At 48.8% G+C, this 16,041-nt stretch overlaps 1 protein-coding gene across 3 annotated transcripts; it reads right to left on the bottom strand.

Annotated features, from left to right (window-relative positions):
- Positions 1 to 4,042: 4,042 nt before the first annotated feature.
- On the bottom strand, positions 4,043 to 14,090 carry LAX1 (lymphocyte transmembrane adaptor 1). Of its 3 annotated transcripts, none has more exons than XM_043567863.1 (6): positions 14,038 to 14,090; positions 12,277 to 12,454; positions 9,505 to 9,614; positions 8,962 to 9,072; positions 8,305 to 8,390; positions 4,043 to 6,004 (listed from the first exon to the last, which is right to left on the bottom strand). In XM_043567863.1, the coding sequence occupies exons 2-6, from the start codon at positions 12,369 to 12,371 to the stop codon at positions 5,210 to 5,212; spliced, it is 1,197 nt and encodes a 398-aa protein (XP_043423798.1). In that variant the 5' UTR covers positions 12,372 to 12,454; positions 14,038 to 14,090; the 3' UTR covers positions 4,043 to 5,209. The 3 variants fall into 3 exon arrangements, with proteins under 3 accessions (XP_043423798.1, XP_043423797.1, XP_043423799.1); XM_043567862.1 differs by lacking the exon at positions 14,038 to 14,090 and adding an exon at positions 12,683 to 13,633; XM_043567864.1 differs by lacking the exon at positions 14,038 to 14,090 and having other exon boundaries at positions 9,505 to 9,823; positions 12,277 to 13,633.
- Positions 14,091 to 16,041: the final 1,951 nt, after the last annotated feature.

Genomic DNA, 16,041 nt, shown 5'->3' with positions numbered 1-16,041 from the left:
AGAAGGGACAGAGGAGCTCTCTGGGTTCTTTTTTTTTATAAGACTACTAGTCCCATTCCTGAGGGCTCCACCCTTACGATCTAACCATCTCCCGAAGGCCCCACCTCCTAATACCATCACATTGGGGTTTCAACATATGAATTTGGGGGGCGCACAAATGTTCAGTCTACAGCACCCATTCAAGTGCTTGTGAGGCCACCTTCAGATGGTCTACACCCGACAGATGCATCCCAGAGGCCCCTTACCTGGCACCCTGTTGAGTGGCGCAGGCCCAGTCATCTTTCCCCGGCGACACTCAGGGTTGCCAGGCCCAACAGTGGGGGGTTAACGGCTTCACAGCCCTCTCTCTCTCAGTTCTGACACCACTCCCTTCTTCCTCCTTTTCCTAGGGTATGAGGCACTCTGCAGAAAAAGGTGGTTACCACTCACCCAGGGATGGGGACAGCGAAGGAGGAAAGAACCTCTCTTCCTGAACCTCATACTCCTCAAAGGCCAGCCTCCAACGTGTCAGTCCTTGACCACGGAGCAGGAACAAGGCGTGGTGGAGAGCGGCACTTGGTAGGACTAATTTTCCTGCTCTCAGTAAGCCCTGAGAGGGGTAGGCTGACCCCTGACAGCCCAGAGTACGCTAAATTCAGAATGTGAGGTGTTTTATACCAAGCTTGAGGCTTTCGCGCGGATTTCTGAACAACAGAAAAAACCTCCCTCAACATTTTATGGTGTGAATACAAGCACTGAAACCACATCATCAATCAGCAATAACTTGCTTTTATCTTGGGCAGTGTGCTGAGATCCACAGTGAATACAAAGGGCTCCAATATATTTTCCTGCGGGCAAAACGATACAGATTAATAGGGAGACTGATCATATACGTCAACAAAACAATGCAGAAAAAAAAAAAAAACAACCCAGAACAATGACACTAGCTTACGCTTTAATGTCATATCCGTTTTGCGGAAGAAGGAACGAAGGCGTATTTATTTAAATGGGATGAGACTAGATGTCTTCGCTCCCAGCTTTATTCATGCTTTAAAATTATTTTTTTAGGGGCACCTGGGTGGCTCAGTCAGTTAAGTGCCTGGCTTTGGCTCAGGTCATGATCTCACGGTTTGTGGGTTCGAGCCCCACATCGGGCTCTGTGCTGACAGCTCGGAGCCTGGATCCTGCTTCCGATTCTGTGTCTCCCTCTCTCTCTCTCCCCCTCTCCTGCTTGTGCTTTGTCTCTCTGTCTCCCAAAAATAAAATAAACATTAAAACAGTTTTTAATTATCTTTTTATTTTGAAATAATTTACAGAAGAGCTGCAAAAATAGTACAAAGAATTTCTGTATACCCTTCACCCAGCTTCCCCTAATGTTAACATCTTACATAGCCATGGTACAATGATCAAAACTAAGAAACTAACATTAATGTAATACTATTAACTAAAATATGGATTTTTCGAATGTAATCATTTTCCCCCACTAATGTCCTTTTCTTCTACCAGGATCCAATATGAGGTACCATTTTGTATCTACTCAACATATCTCTTTAACACCCTCCAATCTGCAACAGTTTCTTAGTCTTTCCTTGTTTTTAATGACTTTTAATACTTTTAAGAGTCCCCGTCAGGGGGACTACCTGGGTGGCTCAGTTGGTTAAGCATCCAGCTCTTGATTTCAACTCAGGTCATGATCTCACGGTTCTGTGAGAGTTCGAGCCCTCTGTCGGGCTCTGCACTGACAGTGTGGAGCTTGCTTGGGATCTTCTCTCTCTCTCCCTCTCTCTCTGCCTCTCCCCTGCTTGCACACACACACACACACACACACACTCTCAAAATAAATAAACTTAAAAAAAAAAGAGTTCTGCTCAGGTATTTGTAGAATGTCATGCAGTCTGGGTTTTCTGATTTTTTTTCTCATTATACGAATGGGATTTTGTGGATTTGAGGGAAGAATACTACAGAGGTGAAGTACCCTTGTCCTTGATCATATAACAGCATGACTTATTACAGGTAAGTTAACCTTGATCACATGGTTCAGGTGGTGTTTGTTGAGTGTCTCCACTCTAAATTTACTCCCCCGCCCCTCTATATTTAAGAAAAGAGTCACTAAATCCAGCCCTCACTAAAGGGGAGAGGAATTAAGTTCCAGGGTGAGTATTGAATAATTTGTGGACATGTGTTAAAGTCGTTACAGTAATGTATAGATATTTGGGAGGAGATCTCTGAAGCTACGCAACTGTCTTACTTCTCTTTAAAGTGTCATCTAGGGGCGCCTGAGTGGCTCGGTCGGTTAAGCGTCCGACTTCGGCTCAGGTCATGATCTCACGGTCCGTGAGTTCGAGCCCCGCGTCGGGCTCTGGGCTGACAGCTCAGAGCCTGGAGCCTGTTTCGGATTCTGTGTCTCCCTCTCTCTCTGCCCCTCCCCTGTTCATGCTCTGTCTCTCTCTGTCTCAAAAATAAATAAACGTTAAAAAAAATTAAAAAAAAAAAAGTGTCATCTACTAGGGGTGCCTGAGTGGCTCCGTTGGTTAAGTGTTTGACTTCAGCTCAGGTCATGATCTCATGGCTTGTGAGTTCGAGCCCCGCATCTGACTCTGTGCTGACAGCTCAGAGCCTGGAGCGTGCTTGGGATTCTGTGTCTCCCTCTCTCTCTCTGCCCCTCCCCCACTTGTACTCTGTCTCCGTTTCCCTCTCAAAAGTTGAAAAACATTAATAAAGTAAAAAAAAGGTGTCATCCACTAATTTTAGCATTCATTAGGACTTGCTCACAGCAATTATTCTGTGGTATCTTTTTTTTTTATTATTATCTTTTAATTCCAGCATAGTCAACATACAGCTCTGTGGTGTCTCAGTGATTTTCTTTTCCCCTCATTTCTCCTATACTTATTATTCAGAATTCATCTGGAAAGACAGTTTATTCCTTTCTTCCATTTTATTCATTTATTGGTATGGACTCAAGAATACTTTGTTGAGTTATAGATTTGTATCATAATTACTTGTTTTCATTGTTGAAACTGTTCTAGCTTTGCCCCTGGGAATTCTTTTTTTTTTTTTAACGTTTTTTTATTTATTTTTGGGACAGAGAGAGACAGAGCATGAATGGGGGAGGGACAGAGAGAGAGGGAGACACAGAATCGGAAACAGGCTCCAGGCTCCGAGCCATCAGCCCAGAGCCCGACGCGGGGCTCGAACTCCCGGACCGCGAGATCGTGACCTGGCTGAAGTCGGACGCTCAACCGACTGCGCCACCCAGGCGCCCCGGGAATTCTTTTAGTTGACTCCTTTTGACATGCCTTCATCTTTTCTTGTCTTTTCTTCCCCCTTCTTTCTTTTTCTTCCTTCCTTCCTTCCTTCCTTCCTTCCCTCCTTCCTTTTCTTTCCTTTCTTTCCTTTCTTTCTTTTCTTTCTTTCTTTCTTTCTCTTTCTTTCTTTCTCTTCTTTCTTTCTTTCTTTCTTTCATCTACAAGAAGGTCAAGCTCCCCATGTGTTTTCCCAGCCCCAGCTCTAGAACTAGCCATTTTTCCAAGGAGTTCTGTTTCCTTTTATTGAGAAGGATATTTAGAAACCAAGACCTGAGTGCTCAGTGTGTCCATTGCTTCTAGGGTGCCATTGCTTCTAGATGTCCCAGTGGACAGAGCTGAGAAATATATGTATACTAGCCTATTTCTATACATATCTATATTTATTTCTGTATCTATTCATACCTATATCAAAGTAAACAAGAATTCAAACTATGCCTCCAACTCTAGTTCACCAACACCACAGGGTTTATTGTACTTGTCACCTCTTTTTCTGATAGTAAGAAATCTGCTTCTCCTTATCTATATTTACTTATTTGTTCAAGCTTAGTATACATTTAAAGAGTTTCCGAATTGCTAACCTGTCCTCCTCTGAGATACAAATTTACCAACTAGAGTACAGTGTTATGTACAGGTGTGTGTGTGTGTGTGTGTGTGTGTCCTTATCTTACAGTTGCAAGTGAAAACGTTATTTTCCAAAGTTAATTAGTCAGCTCCTTCCCCCTCGGCCCCACCTTCAGTGAGGCTATATCATACGTTCGTAAGACAGTTAGGTTTTATTTGTCTTAATCTGCATTCCATCATGGCTTCCCCTGACAGCATGGTTAATTAAAAAAAAAATTACATACAATAAAAGTCACTCGTTGGGCTGTAGAGTTTTTTTGTTTTGACAAATTTATAGAGTCACGTATCCATCACCACAGTACCAATACAGAATAGCCCCATTACCCTAAAAATTCCTTTATAGTAAGCTTCTCTCCTTTCCCCAAACCTGACAACTACTGACCTGTTTTCCATCCATATAGTTTTGCCTTTTCCAGAAGGCCATAGAAATGGAATCATACAATACGTAGATTTTTAGGTCTAGCATCTTTCACTTAGCCAAACGCACTTACGATTTGTCCTTGTTGTCACATGAACCAATAGTTCATTCCTTTTTCCTGTTGAGTATAGACAACCTCGTTGTGTGGATATACCACAGTTTGTTTTTCCATTTACCTGTTGAAGGGCATCTGAGTTATTTCTAGTTTTGGCATTATGAATAGAGCTGCTATAAATAGTCACGTATGGGCTTTTGCATGAACACAAATTTTCAATTCTCTTGGGTAAACGCCTAGTAGTGGAATGGCTGGGTTGTATAATACACGCGTGCTTTTAAGAAACTATCCAATAGCTTTCCAAAGTGGATACTATACTTTGCAATGAATGACAATTCCCGGTGTTCCACATCTTTCTCTAGCATTTGGTTGTCCACACTCTTTTTCAAGTGGCAGCTGCTGCCCCGCCCCCAACTCTGACTTGTCCCTTCTTTTTGGCCTCTGCCTGGATTACAGACGAATCTGCATTCTTGCTTTGCAACCTGCTGGTATTTGTGAAGGTAACGCTTTTAGGCTACTTCACGTTTCCACTGTGCACTAAAGTACTATCGCATTTTTAATCTGCTAACCATCCTAATAAGGCACTTTCAGCAAACATTCTTAGGTTGGTATGAGAGATAACAGCACCCTGCTTCAGAAGAATTCCTTTCTGGCTTTCCCAGACCTTGGCTTTCGTGACGTCCTTAACTCCTGTGTATCTCGGCTCTACCTGAGCGAACCCACTGAAATACAAGGATGTTCAAGGGTCTTTACTAGACCCTGTGGTGGCTGTGGTCTGGCACCCCAGAGCTCTCCAGCTGGGTGCCTGGGGCCTAATTCTTCAGGAAGGAGTTATGCGTCTGGCCCTTCGGGGTCCACGTCTCCGAAGTTGGCAGCTAACACATTCTCGTAGTCATCAGAGGCCTCATTTGGCATCTCTTCTCCATGTTTCATCTGACTAGTCTCCTTCTGTGCAGATGGCGGATAGGGCACATAATCCCCTAGAGCCAGGAACCTCCCTGACTGCATGACAAATTGGACGTGGGTCCCTGGCCCATCTGTCCTGCCTTCGACATGGTCTGTGTTTGAGGATGTCACTTCTTCCTCCGCCTGCTGCTGGTTTCCACTGGCATGTGACGATGGGACATTTTCATAATCTCTGTAGCACTGAGAAACCATCCAGGGCTGCTTCCCGTGGATGGCCTCAAGATTCAACCCTGCCATGTTGACATAGTCATTTGAGGTCTCAGAAGAACTTTCCTCATCGCTGAGCGGATCATCGCTCTCAGACCTTGGAGACCAAAAACTGGTGTGGTCACTGGCATTCCCACAGCCCTGCTCTCTTTCCTCAGTAAGCTCCAGCTTCTGAGCATTTGGGGGGGCAAAACTGTTCGTGGGGGTGGCGTTGGCAGAAGCCAGAAGAGTCTCAGCAATCTGTTCCGCCGTGGGGACATTGATGTAATCTTGGGAATCCTCTGAAGAAATGCTCAGGCAGTCTCTGGATGCTGTGACATTGACATAGTGTGCTGAGGGAGTGAGGTCCCCACGCATCTGGAGCCCTGTGGCATTGTCATAGATGCCCACTGCATAGCCGTTGGCAGGGTAATGGTCTCTGTGCACCCAGAGGACATTGCCTGCTTGGGAGGGCTATGAACAAGAAGAGAAGGGTAGTGATAGGATATGGAAGCGGAAATATGGGCAAAGCCTTTCTACTTCCCCAGCCAGTACCACTGTCTGATAGTTGTTTTACTTGTTTCTTCCCCTTGGGGGAAAAATCTCTAAATCTCTAAATCGACTGCAAGGCTTTAATTTTTTTTTTTTTAATGTTCATTTATTCTTGACACAGAGAGAGACAGACAGAGCATGAGCAGGGGAGGGGCAGAGAGAGATAGATACACACAGAATCCAAAGCAGGCTCCAGGGTCCGAGCTGTCAGCACAGAGCCCGACGCGGGGCTCGAACTCACAGACCGAGAGATCGTGACCGGTGCCGAAATCGGACGCTCAACCGACTGAGCCACGCAGGCGCCCCCCGGCCTGCAAGGCTTTAGATGCTAGGCAGGTATGAGAGAAGTGGAGAGCAACCGTGTACGTGTAACAACACAGTGTAAGTGTAAGTTTAGCAACAGTGTAGACGTGTAAATTGCTACTAGTTTTTGGCCACAGTATGAGTGTTCACCGGGGAGTGTGTGTGTGTGTGGGGGGGGGGGGGAGTGTGATAAACTGGACACAGCCTGCTGCCTCAGAACCCAGTGAGAGACAATGTAACTAAAAGTAACGACTCAGCCCAGGACCCAGGGTGCAAATCCCAGCCTCGCTACTCTGTGCTGAGTTTGGGCAAGTTACTTACTCTCTCGGTGGCCTTACTTTCCAGCATGGGAAATGAGGATAATCATAATACCTACGTAATACAGGTGTTTGTGAGGAGTAAGTGTATGACCATGTGCCAAGTGTTTGGAATAGCTCCTGCCACGTCAAAAACACTAACAAATGCTTGCCACTATTATGAAAGGGGCGGCTGACATAAAGGCTCAGATGATTCTGGCCATTTAGGGATGCCGGTCTGAAGTTTCCAGAGCTTCTGACTTTTCAAGAAAAGCCTCCAGACTTGAATGCGAAACCTTTTAGATTTTTACCTGTTGGCAATTGGTTCAAAATGTTCTTCACACACTACAGAGCCCAAGCCAGACGCGTTGTGGCCTTACTTGGCTGTGGCACTCTGAATGCAAAATCCCCTCAGGATTCCCCACCCCGCCTCGCCCCCACCCCCAAGGGCTGGAACTCACTTTGGCAGTGGAGTATCTTCTTTCCTGCCCTTCATCGGCCACGCAGGCTTGCTCCCCCAGGAAGTCTTTAGAGGTGGGAGCAGAGCCCAAGGATGGGGTATAGGGGAGGACGGCGGGAAGATGGTCGCATGGTATCCGAACCCTAAATCTTTGGGTTTTGGGTAGGCTGGAGAGCAGGGGGTCAGCAGCAGCGGGACTGTGTTCACTTGAGATGATCACAAACCGATTCTTTGACAAGCAAACAAAGACTTATCTATGGAAATGAGCCCCCTGAGTTTCAAAGTCCTCCCTTTACCGTGTCGGGTGCCACAGTGTTGTGGGAGTCCTCCCTGGGGGCTGCCTTCCGAGCCTGATCACAGGACATGTGGACTTATCAGTACTCGTTATGCTACTCCCCTGGTCACCTCAAAAACGATCCCACATTTGGGGCGCCTGGGTGGCTCAGTCCATTAAGCGTTCAACTTCAACTCAGGTCATGATCTCACGCTCCGTGAGTTCGAGCCCCACGTGGGGCTCTGTGCTGACAGCGCGGAGCCTGGAGCCTGCTTCGGATTCTGTGTCTCCCTCTCTCTCTGCCCCTCCTCCACGTGCACTCCGTCTCTCTCTCTCAAAAATAAATAAACATTAAAAGAAAAATTAAAAAAAAAAAATCCCACGTTTGATCAAACACTTTTGACGCCAGCTATGGGGCTCAGTGACCTACAAATATACCTTCCCCGGAGGATAATTGAAATAGTTTGGCACAGGCCCCAGAAGTTATTACCACGGCAGGGTTTTTAGGGTGTTTTGAGCACCGACAACCTTGTTGGAATGTTTGTGTGCCCTCCTGAGGTGATCACTTGGAAGGGGACAGGACTCCTTTGGATAAAGGGTTACCTGTCTTGGTGAAAACAATCCATTTCAGTTCTAACACGATGTCCTTGAATATATGTGCCCTGGTGCCTTGCTTAACATCACAAACACTTGTGCCTATCTTTCCTCATTTCTCTCCCTGGGCAGTAGGGAGGTCCCCAGGCTAGTCTTCCCAACGTATTAATAGGGTCACAGGGTGACTGCCAAAGGACATGTGGTTTGCTCTGTGACCTGAACTCCTTTCCCCCAGTTCTTCTGCCAGAGACACATCCCTTCTCCCAAGGGACTTGTCCTTTCCCTTGACTCTTACCACATGCTCAGAAGGAGGGCTCTCAGAATGTCTGGAGAGGAGGCTCTCGGTACTGAAAATACGGTTACTCCTTGACTGACGTCTCCCTGAAAGGACAGAGGACAAACCCTGAGGATGGCTGGCCGGTGCCCTGAGTGCTCCAGCCTGAGCAGTCCCTGCATCGTGGGTGAAGTGGGTTTGTATGGCGTCTGGTAGTTGGGGCCTGATGTTCTGTGGTGAGAGGGTCGGAGCTACGGGCATGATGGGCTCTGAGCCCGGGAACTGCCCTCAGCTTCTAGCAGAGGACAGGAGGACACTAACTAGCACAGGGGCTGGGAAGGCTGGGAAGTTGGCTCCTGGGGCGAACCTTCCCTGCCTGTAATGCCGGAGGCCATGTTCTCCTCTGTCTGTCTTCCCCATCCCTAGACACACTCACCTGTCCTTTGCTAACCTCACATCAAGGTGAAACAAACCCCCCAACCTTTTTAGAGCCCCTAACTCCCTTTTTAGAGCTTTCTAGGCCCCCAGTGTTTCCTCCTATCCCCTCCTCTTCCATGCTCCCTGAAGGGCACAACGTCTGAAAGTTTAAAGAAAGCTGCCTCTGGGTGGTGAGAGGTGCATTCTGGGCATAGAAGGTCAGTAACGTCTGCAGTCCATGGATTAGAAAGAAAAACCTACCCAGGTCTTCTTGCCTCTGGGGCAAGGAGTCATAAATATTTTTGGCTCCTTGTCTGGGTCGAGACAGAGTCAGTAAGGGCATGACGGTAACTCGGAAGTAAGGAACTTGTCCTGCAAGGCAATGACAGAGATGGAGATCGTGGCAGAGGCCAGTGGCACAGAACGTGGGGACCTTTGGGGATGAGGTGGTCCCTGAAAATATTCTCCACCCTCACTATGTGTCATAAAATATACATTTTCACAGTTGCCCAATTCCATTTGAGCTAGAAGACTTGGTAGACAGAAGCAGGAGGAAGAAACGGGGGGCCGGGGGCGAGGGTTGGGACACAAAAGTCCCAGGGCAACGGCTTTCAAAATGGAGACACAGCGTAGACTCTCGAGTGAGACACGGACCAATGTGTCAGAGAAGAACAGAGGATTCCCCAGTGTGATAGTTTATGCCTGGAGAATAAACTGGGCTTTAAACGCCAGGCTAGATTATTGACCCTGGTTGGGGGGGGGTGGGGTGGGTGGGTCTCAACTTTGGGCGAACAAGGGACTCACGCTTCTTCAATTTATTCCAGTTCCACAGGCCGTAGAAAATCATGGTGGTCAGGAGGATGGCGAGGAAGCCCGCGAACCCAGAAAAGATGGCACTGCTGTGGTCTTTATGTCTGTGAGGAAAACCAAGGGCCAGCTGTAGGAGGCTGAGGAGGTTGGAGAAGGTGCTTTCAACAGGAATTGGAGCCCGAGGACTTGGAATGGGAGCTGAGTGCCGGAAAGCGGAGGTGGGTAGGCTGTTTGGCTGACGAGAGGGTCTTCTCTATGGACAGAGGGACACTGGACGCAGGAGAAGGGAACTGTCCCTTCTGAATGCCGGATTCTAGACTCAGAAAGGCGAGTAATGTATCAGAGATCCCACGGGTAGGAAGGGGCAGGGATAGAAGGCGAGTTGAGGTCTGTTTGGACCTAACGATTGTGCTCTTTCTACCGCACCACATTATCCTCCAAGTTTGCAAAATCATGCTCCTCTGCCCTTACTTCCCCTTATCCCCTACTCCTGGGCTTCCTGTCTTGTGTGGAAGAGGGGTTACCCCACGCACAGTGAGGGAGCTCTCTGTGCCGGAGTCCAGCCTGCAGGCACTTGAGCCACCCCCATGCACCAACGCGTGGAGCTGGCCGCCAAGCAACATTTGCTGTTTCGCGGGGTGTAACCGGTGCACAGGCAGGAGACGGTTTGTGCTGCTGGCGATTCCCTGACAGGACTGGGGCTGCTGCCATTGTAACAAGAGCCAACAGAGGTTACGGCGGGAATCGCCAGGGGACCTGCTACCTCCAAATATCAGAAACCCGATCAGCTACCAGGGAAGGGTTTTGTCCTCCCGAGACCTAGGCTTGTTCACCCAATTTACACTGGACGTTTCCGCCAGGCTCCCCAGTGGACGTCTCCAGCCAAATAGGCCTCAAACAGAATGCCTGTTCTTCTCTCATAAGCCTGCTTCTCCTGTGGTGTCTCCCATCATCTAGTGGCTCCGTCGGAAACCTTGGAGCCGTTCTTGAGGGCTCCTTTTCGCTCACACCTCACTTCCGGTCAAGCAGCAGATTCCGTCTGCTCCATCCTGGGCATCTTTCCCAAACCCAGTCGCCTCTTGCTCCTCCACTGCCAACGCTCGGTCCATGTGGAGGTTTGCAGCACCCTCCCGCACGCGACGCCTGGCTTTCCCTCTTGACCCCGGCATATAATTATCTTCACGCACGAGCCAGTGTGGTCCTCCTGACAGTAAACCAGATCACGTCCCCCATATTCTTGTGACCTGCATAATTTCCCCTCACACTTGGGAAGACAGCCACAGTCCCTACCCAGTGAAGACGTCCTGGCACCTTATGTGCTGGCCTCTGTCTGTCTTCTGACCTCGTTTCCTGCCACTCTCCATCTGACTTTGACAGCTAGGATTCGAGGCTCTTCCTCGTCCGTGCAAAGCGTAGTCCTGCCTCCGACCTACAGGGCCCTCTCCCAGGTGTCTGCGTAGCTCGGTCCATCATTTCACTCAGGTCTCTTGTGAAATGTCACCTGTTCAGACAGGCCCTCCCAGTCCACACTCTATTACTCTCGGTCCCCTTAACTCTGGTCTCGCTTTTCAGGCTTAAGGCTGACTGGCATTATATTATATATCGATTTGTTTATCTGTTAAGATCTGACTTTTCCACTCGACTGTAAGCTCCAGGAGGCCATGGACTTGTCTATCCTGTTTATCTGGTGCCTGGAACAGTGCCTGATACTTACTAAGGGCATGATGAATATTTGCTGAATGAGTGTGTAAATTAATAAACACGAAGGAATACAGAAGTGATGATTTCTGGGGGGATTCCGAGTTCTGACAACTTTATGAATTCATTCCCCATCAATGCTCCTATTCACTTGCAGGTGACATATATTTGTTTGTCATGGTAATAACATTTATTTCCCTGAACGACAGCGATTTTAAATTTATCATTTTTGGGGCGCCTGGGCGGCTCAGTTGGTTAAGCCTCTGACTTCAGCTCAGGTCATGATCTCGTGATTCGTGAGTTAGAGCCCCACAGCTTGGAGCCTGGAGGCTGCTTCGGATGCTGTCTGTCTGTCTGTCTCTCTCTGCCCCTCCCCCATTCACACTCTGTCTCTCTCTCTCGCTCTCAAAAATAAAAGTAAACATTAAAAAAATGTATTTGTTATCGCAGCACTGAGATTTATACCCACCAGTGTTGCTAAAGCTTCAACTGCTGATGGTTTTTTTTTTTTTATCATTAGTATGATACTGAAAGTTTTAGCAGTAAAATTTATATCCACGATTAGTTCTGTGAGATTTTATATGCTAAAGATATAGCTTTATCACATCTATGGTTGCATTTTCCATTCATGGAAAGTTTTTAGGACCTAAAAACACATCATTGAAAAAAGTAGGCCTTTTGTTTCCATTATGGGAGGGGCTAGTTTTTTGTGTGTTTTTTTTGTGGTGGGGGGACTGGTGGTTGGGACCTGAGACACGCAAGATTGGGGACAGCGATGGACCGGGTCTCTGGGAGGTCAGAAATCCAACCAGGCCAGGCAGCGAGCTCTAGGGAAATCCTGTGTTACCACAGCTACCCCCTGCGACTCCTTTTTTCTCGTCAACACCAACTCCTTTCCTCCCAGCAGCCCTGAGAGAACTTCTCTAAGCCTGGAGTTTGGTGGTCTCAGTGGACCTGAGCCTGGCTGTGAGGGCTAGGAGCACTGCTGGGGTAGAGCACCACCCCCCCCCCCCCACCAGGGTCCACCAGGGATGTCTGTCTAAATCTGGGGAGGGTGGAGTCACTCACCTGTCCAGGCTGCCACCAGTTTCCTGCAGAGTCCTGGCCTCCGAGGTCCCCCCTCTGATTTCTGAAAGGGTTGGGGTGATCATATCCATTGTCATGGGAACCTCTCTGGCTTCAGCTTCTCCTTCTAAGCCTTCTCTTAATTCTCATCAGCTAGTGCATGTTGCCACTTCTCCTGGATCTTCCCAAGTTGTCGACCCCCAGGAGAAAAGGCAAAATTGGCTTGTGTTTTCCATATCATCATGACCACTTTTTTAAGTAGGTAAGAACGATGGACACCCTCCCCATCCCCATGTTTTCCAATCTTTCTAGAACTTGCTTCCCCCCCGCCAACTTTCTACCTTGCATCTACCTTGCAACTGTCAGGCTGCGTTGACCCCAAATACAAAAACAACAGGTTCGCTTCTACCTGGATGTGGCTACAGCGCCGGAGGCGAGAGCTCAGCCGGGTATGGTGTCCCCCAAGCGACGCGGCTCAGGGAGACGCCACGCTCTCTGCCTTCTGGTGCAAGTATGAGGGGCAAGGAGGGGGGAACTGCCAAGAGGCCCGAGAGAGAGGCTCTGTGAGAAGCCCATCCTCCCCCAACCCTCAAAGCAGACAGAAAAGAGCAAACATTTTGCCAGAATGGAAACAGAGAGTCGTCACAGGAAATGACACCACCAATGTGCTAATGAAGCTTGGGGCACAGGAAACGCTGCTCAGTTACAATAAGATAGCAGAAACCATGTCTTCACCCCCTGTTCCCTGGGTTGGCCGGGTGCGCTGTGGTCTGTGGGGAGTGTGGCTAAAGATGGGACAAGGTGGAGGGAGATTCATGACTGTTCCTTTGGGTTCTGAGGCAGGGAGGCAGGCTATTTTCATAGACGCTTCCCTGAGTGATTTTGACAAAGCTGGTCTGTGTTTCACGTTCTGAGACTCTCTGGGTATTACCCTAAGGATGAAGCCAATGCTGGGTCAGCAGGGCCCCTGGAGGCCATTCCCTCCTGAAGCCCTGCCCTCTGTGGCCCCTGTCGGCTGGCTGTCTCCCTCACAGGACTCTTCTGGAGATCTGTCACAGTCCTGCTTGTTGTGTGGCTATCTCAGAGGCCAGAGACCCCATACCCCGTGTCTACCCAAAGTGTCCCAAACTTACACAACTGTTCAATATGTGTTTCTAGCTCCCTTCTTCTCTTTCCTTTTTCCATCTCCTAAAACTCTCTTTGCATCTCGGGAGAGTCCAAAAAAGAAGGGGCCACTAAGACTCTTATGAGGATGTGAAGAAGGGCTTCTGAGGGGCGCCTGGGTGGCTCAGTCTGTTAAGCATGCGACTTCAGCTCAGGTCATGCTCCGGGAGTAGTCTGTGAGTTCGAGCCCCACGTCAGGCTCTGTGCCGACAGCTCAGAGCCCGGAGCCTGCTTCAGATTCTGTGTCTCCCTCTCTCTCTGCCCTCCCCCTTCCCCACTCACGTTCTCTCTCAAAAATAATTTAACGTTAAAAAAAAAAAAAAAGCAAAGAAAGAAGGGCCTCTGACTTGGCTTTCCACAAGGCAATGGACTGCCAGAGGGATAGCACGGAATACAGGCAGTGCCTCAGCACCATGTCTCTTCTGCCTCTTCCCAGTGGACCCTGAGGCCCATGGCCTCCCGGGGCTGCTCTCCCCCGCTTTGCACGTCCAGGCTCTCGCACGGCCCTCAGGGCAGGGGGGCCGCTGGGGGGTCCTGGCCGGCCGTCCCCAGAGCTCTGCCTTTCCAGGTGCCCGCTGCCCTCCCTCCACGCAGCCTTACCGGGTAGGAAGCAGAGGTGGTTCAGAGGCCGCTGGTTCGAGAACCAGAATGCTTGAGTCAGACTGATCTTCCCTCCGGGTCTCCTGACTCTCTCCTCCCCGCCCCCCCCCCCCCCCCCCAGCTTGAGGGAAACAGCCTTCTGAAAGGAGGCTTTGCAGACAAGCTCCAGGTTTTCAGACCCAGCTGCGCCCTGTCGCCCTGTTCTCCTCTCCCTCCCCGTCGTGCAACAACCAATCAAACCAACAAGTGAGAACACAACATAGGTGTGTGAAATTATTCATCACAATAATGGAAGGAAACGACTCGCTCCTGGGAAATAGGGTATATGTTTTAAATCTGATTGGTCTGGTGTTTCCCTCTAACGGCTTTCCAAGATGTCGTTCGGGGTTGAACGTGACACAGGATTCCAAAGTATTGAGATTGGTTTTAAACAGACGGAACTTACGCATCCAAGTGAGCAAAACCCGTTGATGGGGAGAGGCTCTGTGCTAGCTCAGCGGATCTTGCTAATACCCGAAACCTTTCAGAGTCCTCAGGCAAGACAGAAGCATTGCGTTAAGAGTATCAGTTCAAGTTCAGATCCTAAATGACCTACTTGGGTGATCTTGGGCAGGTCCTCTACTCTTTCTGGGTGTTTCCTTGGGTGTAAATTGACAGTGTAATACTACTTAGGTAATGCTGTTGTGAAAATGGATCGGGCTAACCACGAAACATGCTTAGCTTAGGACTTGGCATATGTAGGAGCTCATTAAATGGGGGCCACTATTGTATGATTATCTCATTATGCATTCGACTCGTTTCTTTATACTTCAGTGGACTGCCCCCTTTGGTCTTTATCTCTCCCTCTCTTGATGTTTAGCCTGCCTGCCTGCCGTGTGTCACTTTCCTTTTTTTTTTTTTAATATTTTTAAAATTTTATTTATTTATTTTGAGAGAGAGAGAGAGACAGCACGTGTGGGAGAGGAGCAGCGAGCACCGGAGAGAGAGAATCCCAAGCAGGCTTCATGCTGCCGGTACAGAGCCCAACGTGGGGCTCAAACCCACGAAACCACGCGATCATGACCTGAGCTGCAGCCAAGAGTCAGGTGCTCAGCTGACTGAGCCCCCCGGGTGCCATGCATATTTATGGGAAGTCTCCCGCCACGTGGCTCTAGATGCTTAGCACACCGCGCTCAGCCTCAGCTGGCACCCCTGTGTGGGCACTCTGCACTCCACGCAGCCCTGGCTCTGGTCACGTCCACGTCCTTGGCCTTTGCGCTGGTTCCTCCACTGTGACGGACAGACTCCTCTCTGTCTCGGAAAATTCCAATAAAATCCATTTGAAGAGTTTTATACTGGTTATTTCTGGGTTGTGGGCCTTGAGGGGTTTTGTTACTTCCTTCTCGGGATTTTATCGCTTGCATTATTATATAAAGCAAGTGTCATTTTTATAAAGAAATAGAGTTATTTTTTAAAACAATATGCCTTGTCACCACCTCTGTGAAGACTTCCCTTTCTGGACCTGGGTTTGCTCTTCTGCGTTCCCATGGCACCGGCCCTCGATTGTTGGGATTAGTTGTTCAAATGTCTGTCTCCTCGAGTAGCCTTTGAACCCCTTCAGGGCAGGGACTTTGTTTTATTTATTGCATCTCTGGCATTTGGCACGGTGCCTGACCATCATCAGAATGCGGGGCGGGGGGGGGGTCCTCTGAGAAGTTCTCTCAGGTGCTTATTGTTGCTGTGAGTTTATGACCTAAGTGTGTAACGGGGTGAGATATTGGGAAAGAAATCGGTGTCCACCATTTTCTCCCGCCGTGTGCTCATCCAGCCAAAAGAAAGAGGCAAGCCCTTCACTGTCCTCGCTGCCCCCTGTAGGAAGGGGGACCCAGCTCCCGTGTTGGGTCTCCTTTGCCCTAGGAAGGGGTTAACAGTGGCATTTGTATTTCTTTTTCCTCTTCTTCTTTTTTTAATGTTTATTTTTTGAGCCGGGGTGGGGGGAGGGGCAGAGAGCCAGAGACAGGATTT

This window comes from Prionailurus bengalensis, chromosome E4 (assembly GCF_016509475.1).
Source record: "Prionailurus bengalensis isolate Pbe53 chromosome E4, Fcat_Pben_1.1_paternal_pri, whole genome shotgun sequence".
NCBI classification, from domain to species: domain Eukaryota; kingdom Metazoa; phylum Chordata; class Mammalia; order Carnivora; family Felidae; genus Prionailurus; species Prionailurus bengalensis.
The sequence above is the reverse complement of the archived record's forward strand: the minus strand, read 5'-3'. Positions and strand labels throughout refer to the sequence as shown.

Excerpts from the sequence above, each read along its gene's own strand:
- LAX1 (XM_043567863.1), bottom strand. The coding sequence starts at position 12,371 with ATGACAATGGATATGATCACCCCAACCCTTTCAGAAATCAGAGGGGGG. Across the intron at positions 8,391-8,961 it reads CCAGAGGCAAGAAGACCTGG|GGAGACGTCAGTCAAGGAGT; the intron begins GTAGGTTTTTCT and ends CTGTCCTTTCAG. Across the intron at positions 6,005-8,304 it reads GCCCTCCTTCTGAGCATGTG|CCCTCCCAAGCAGGCAATGT; the intron begins GTAAGAGTCAAG and ends TCTTGTTCATAG.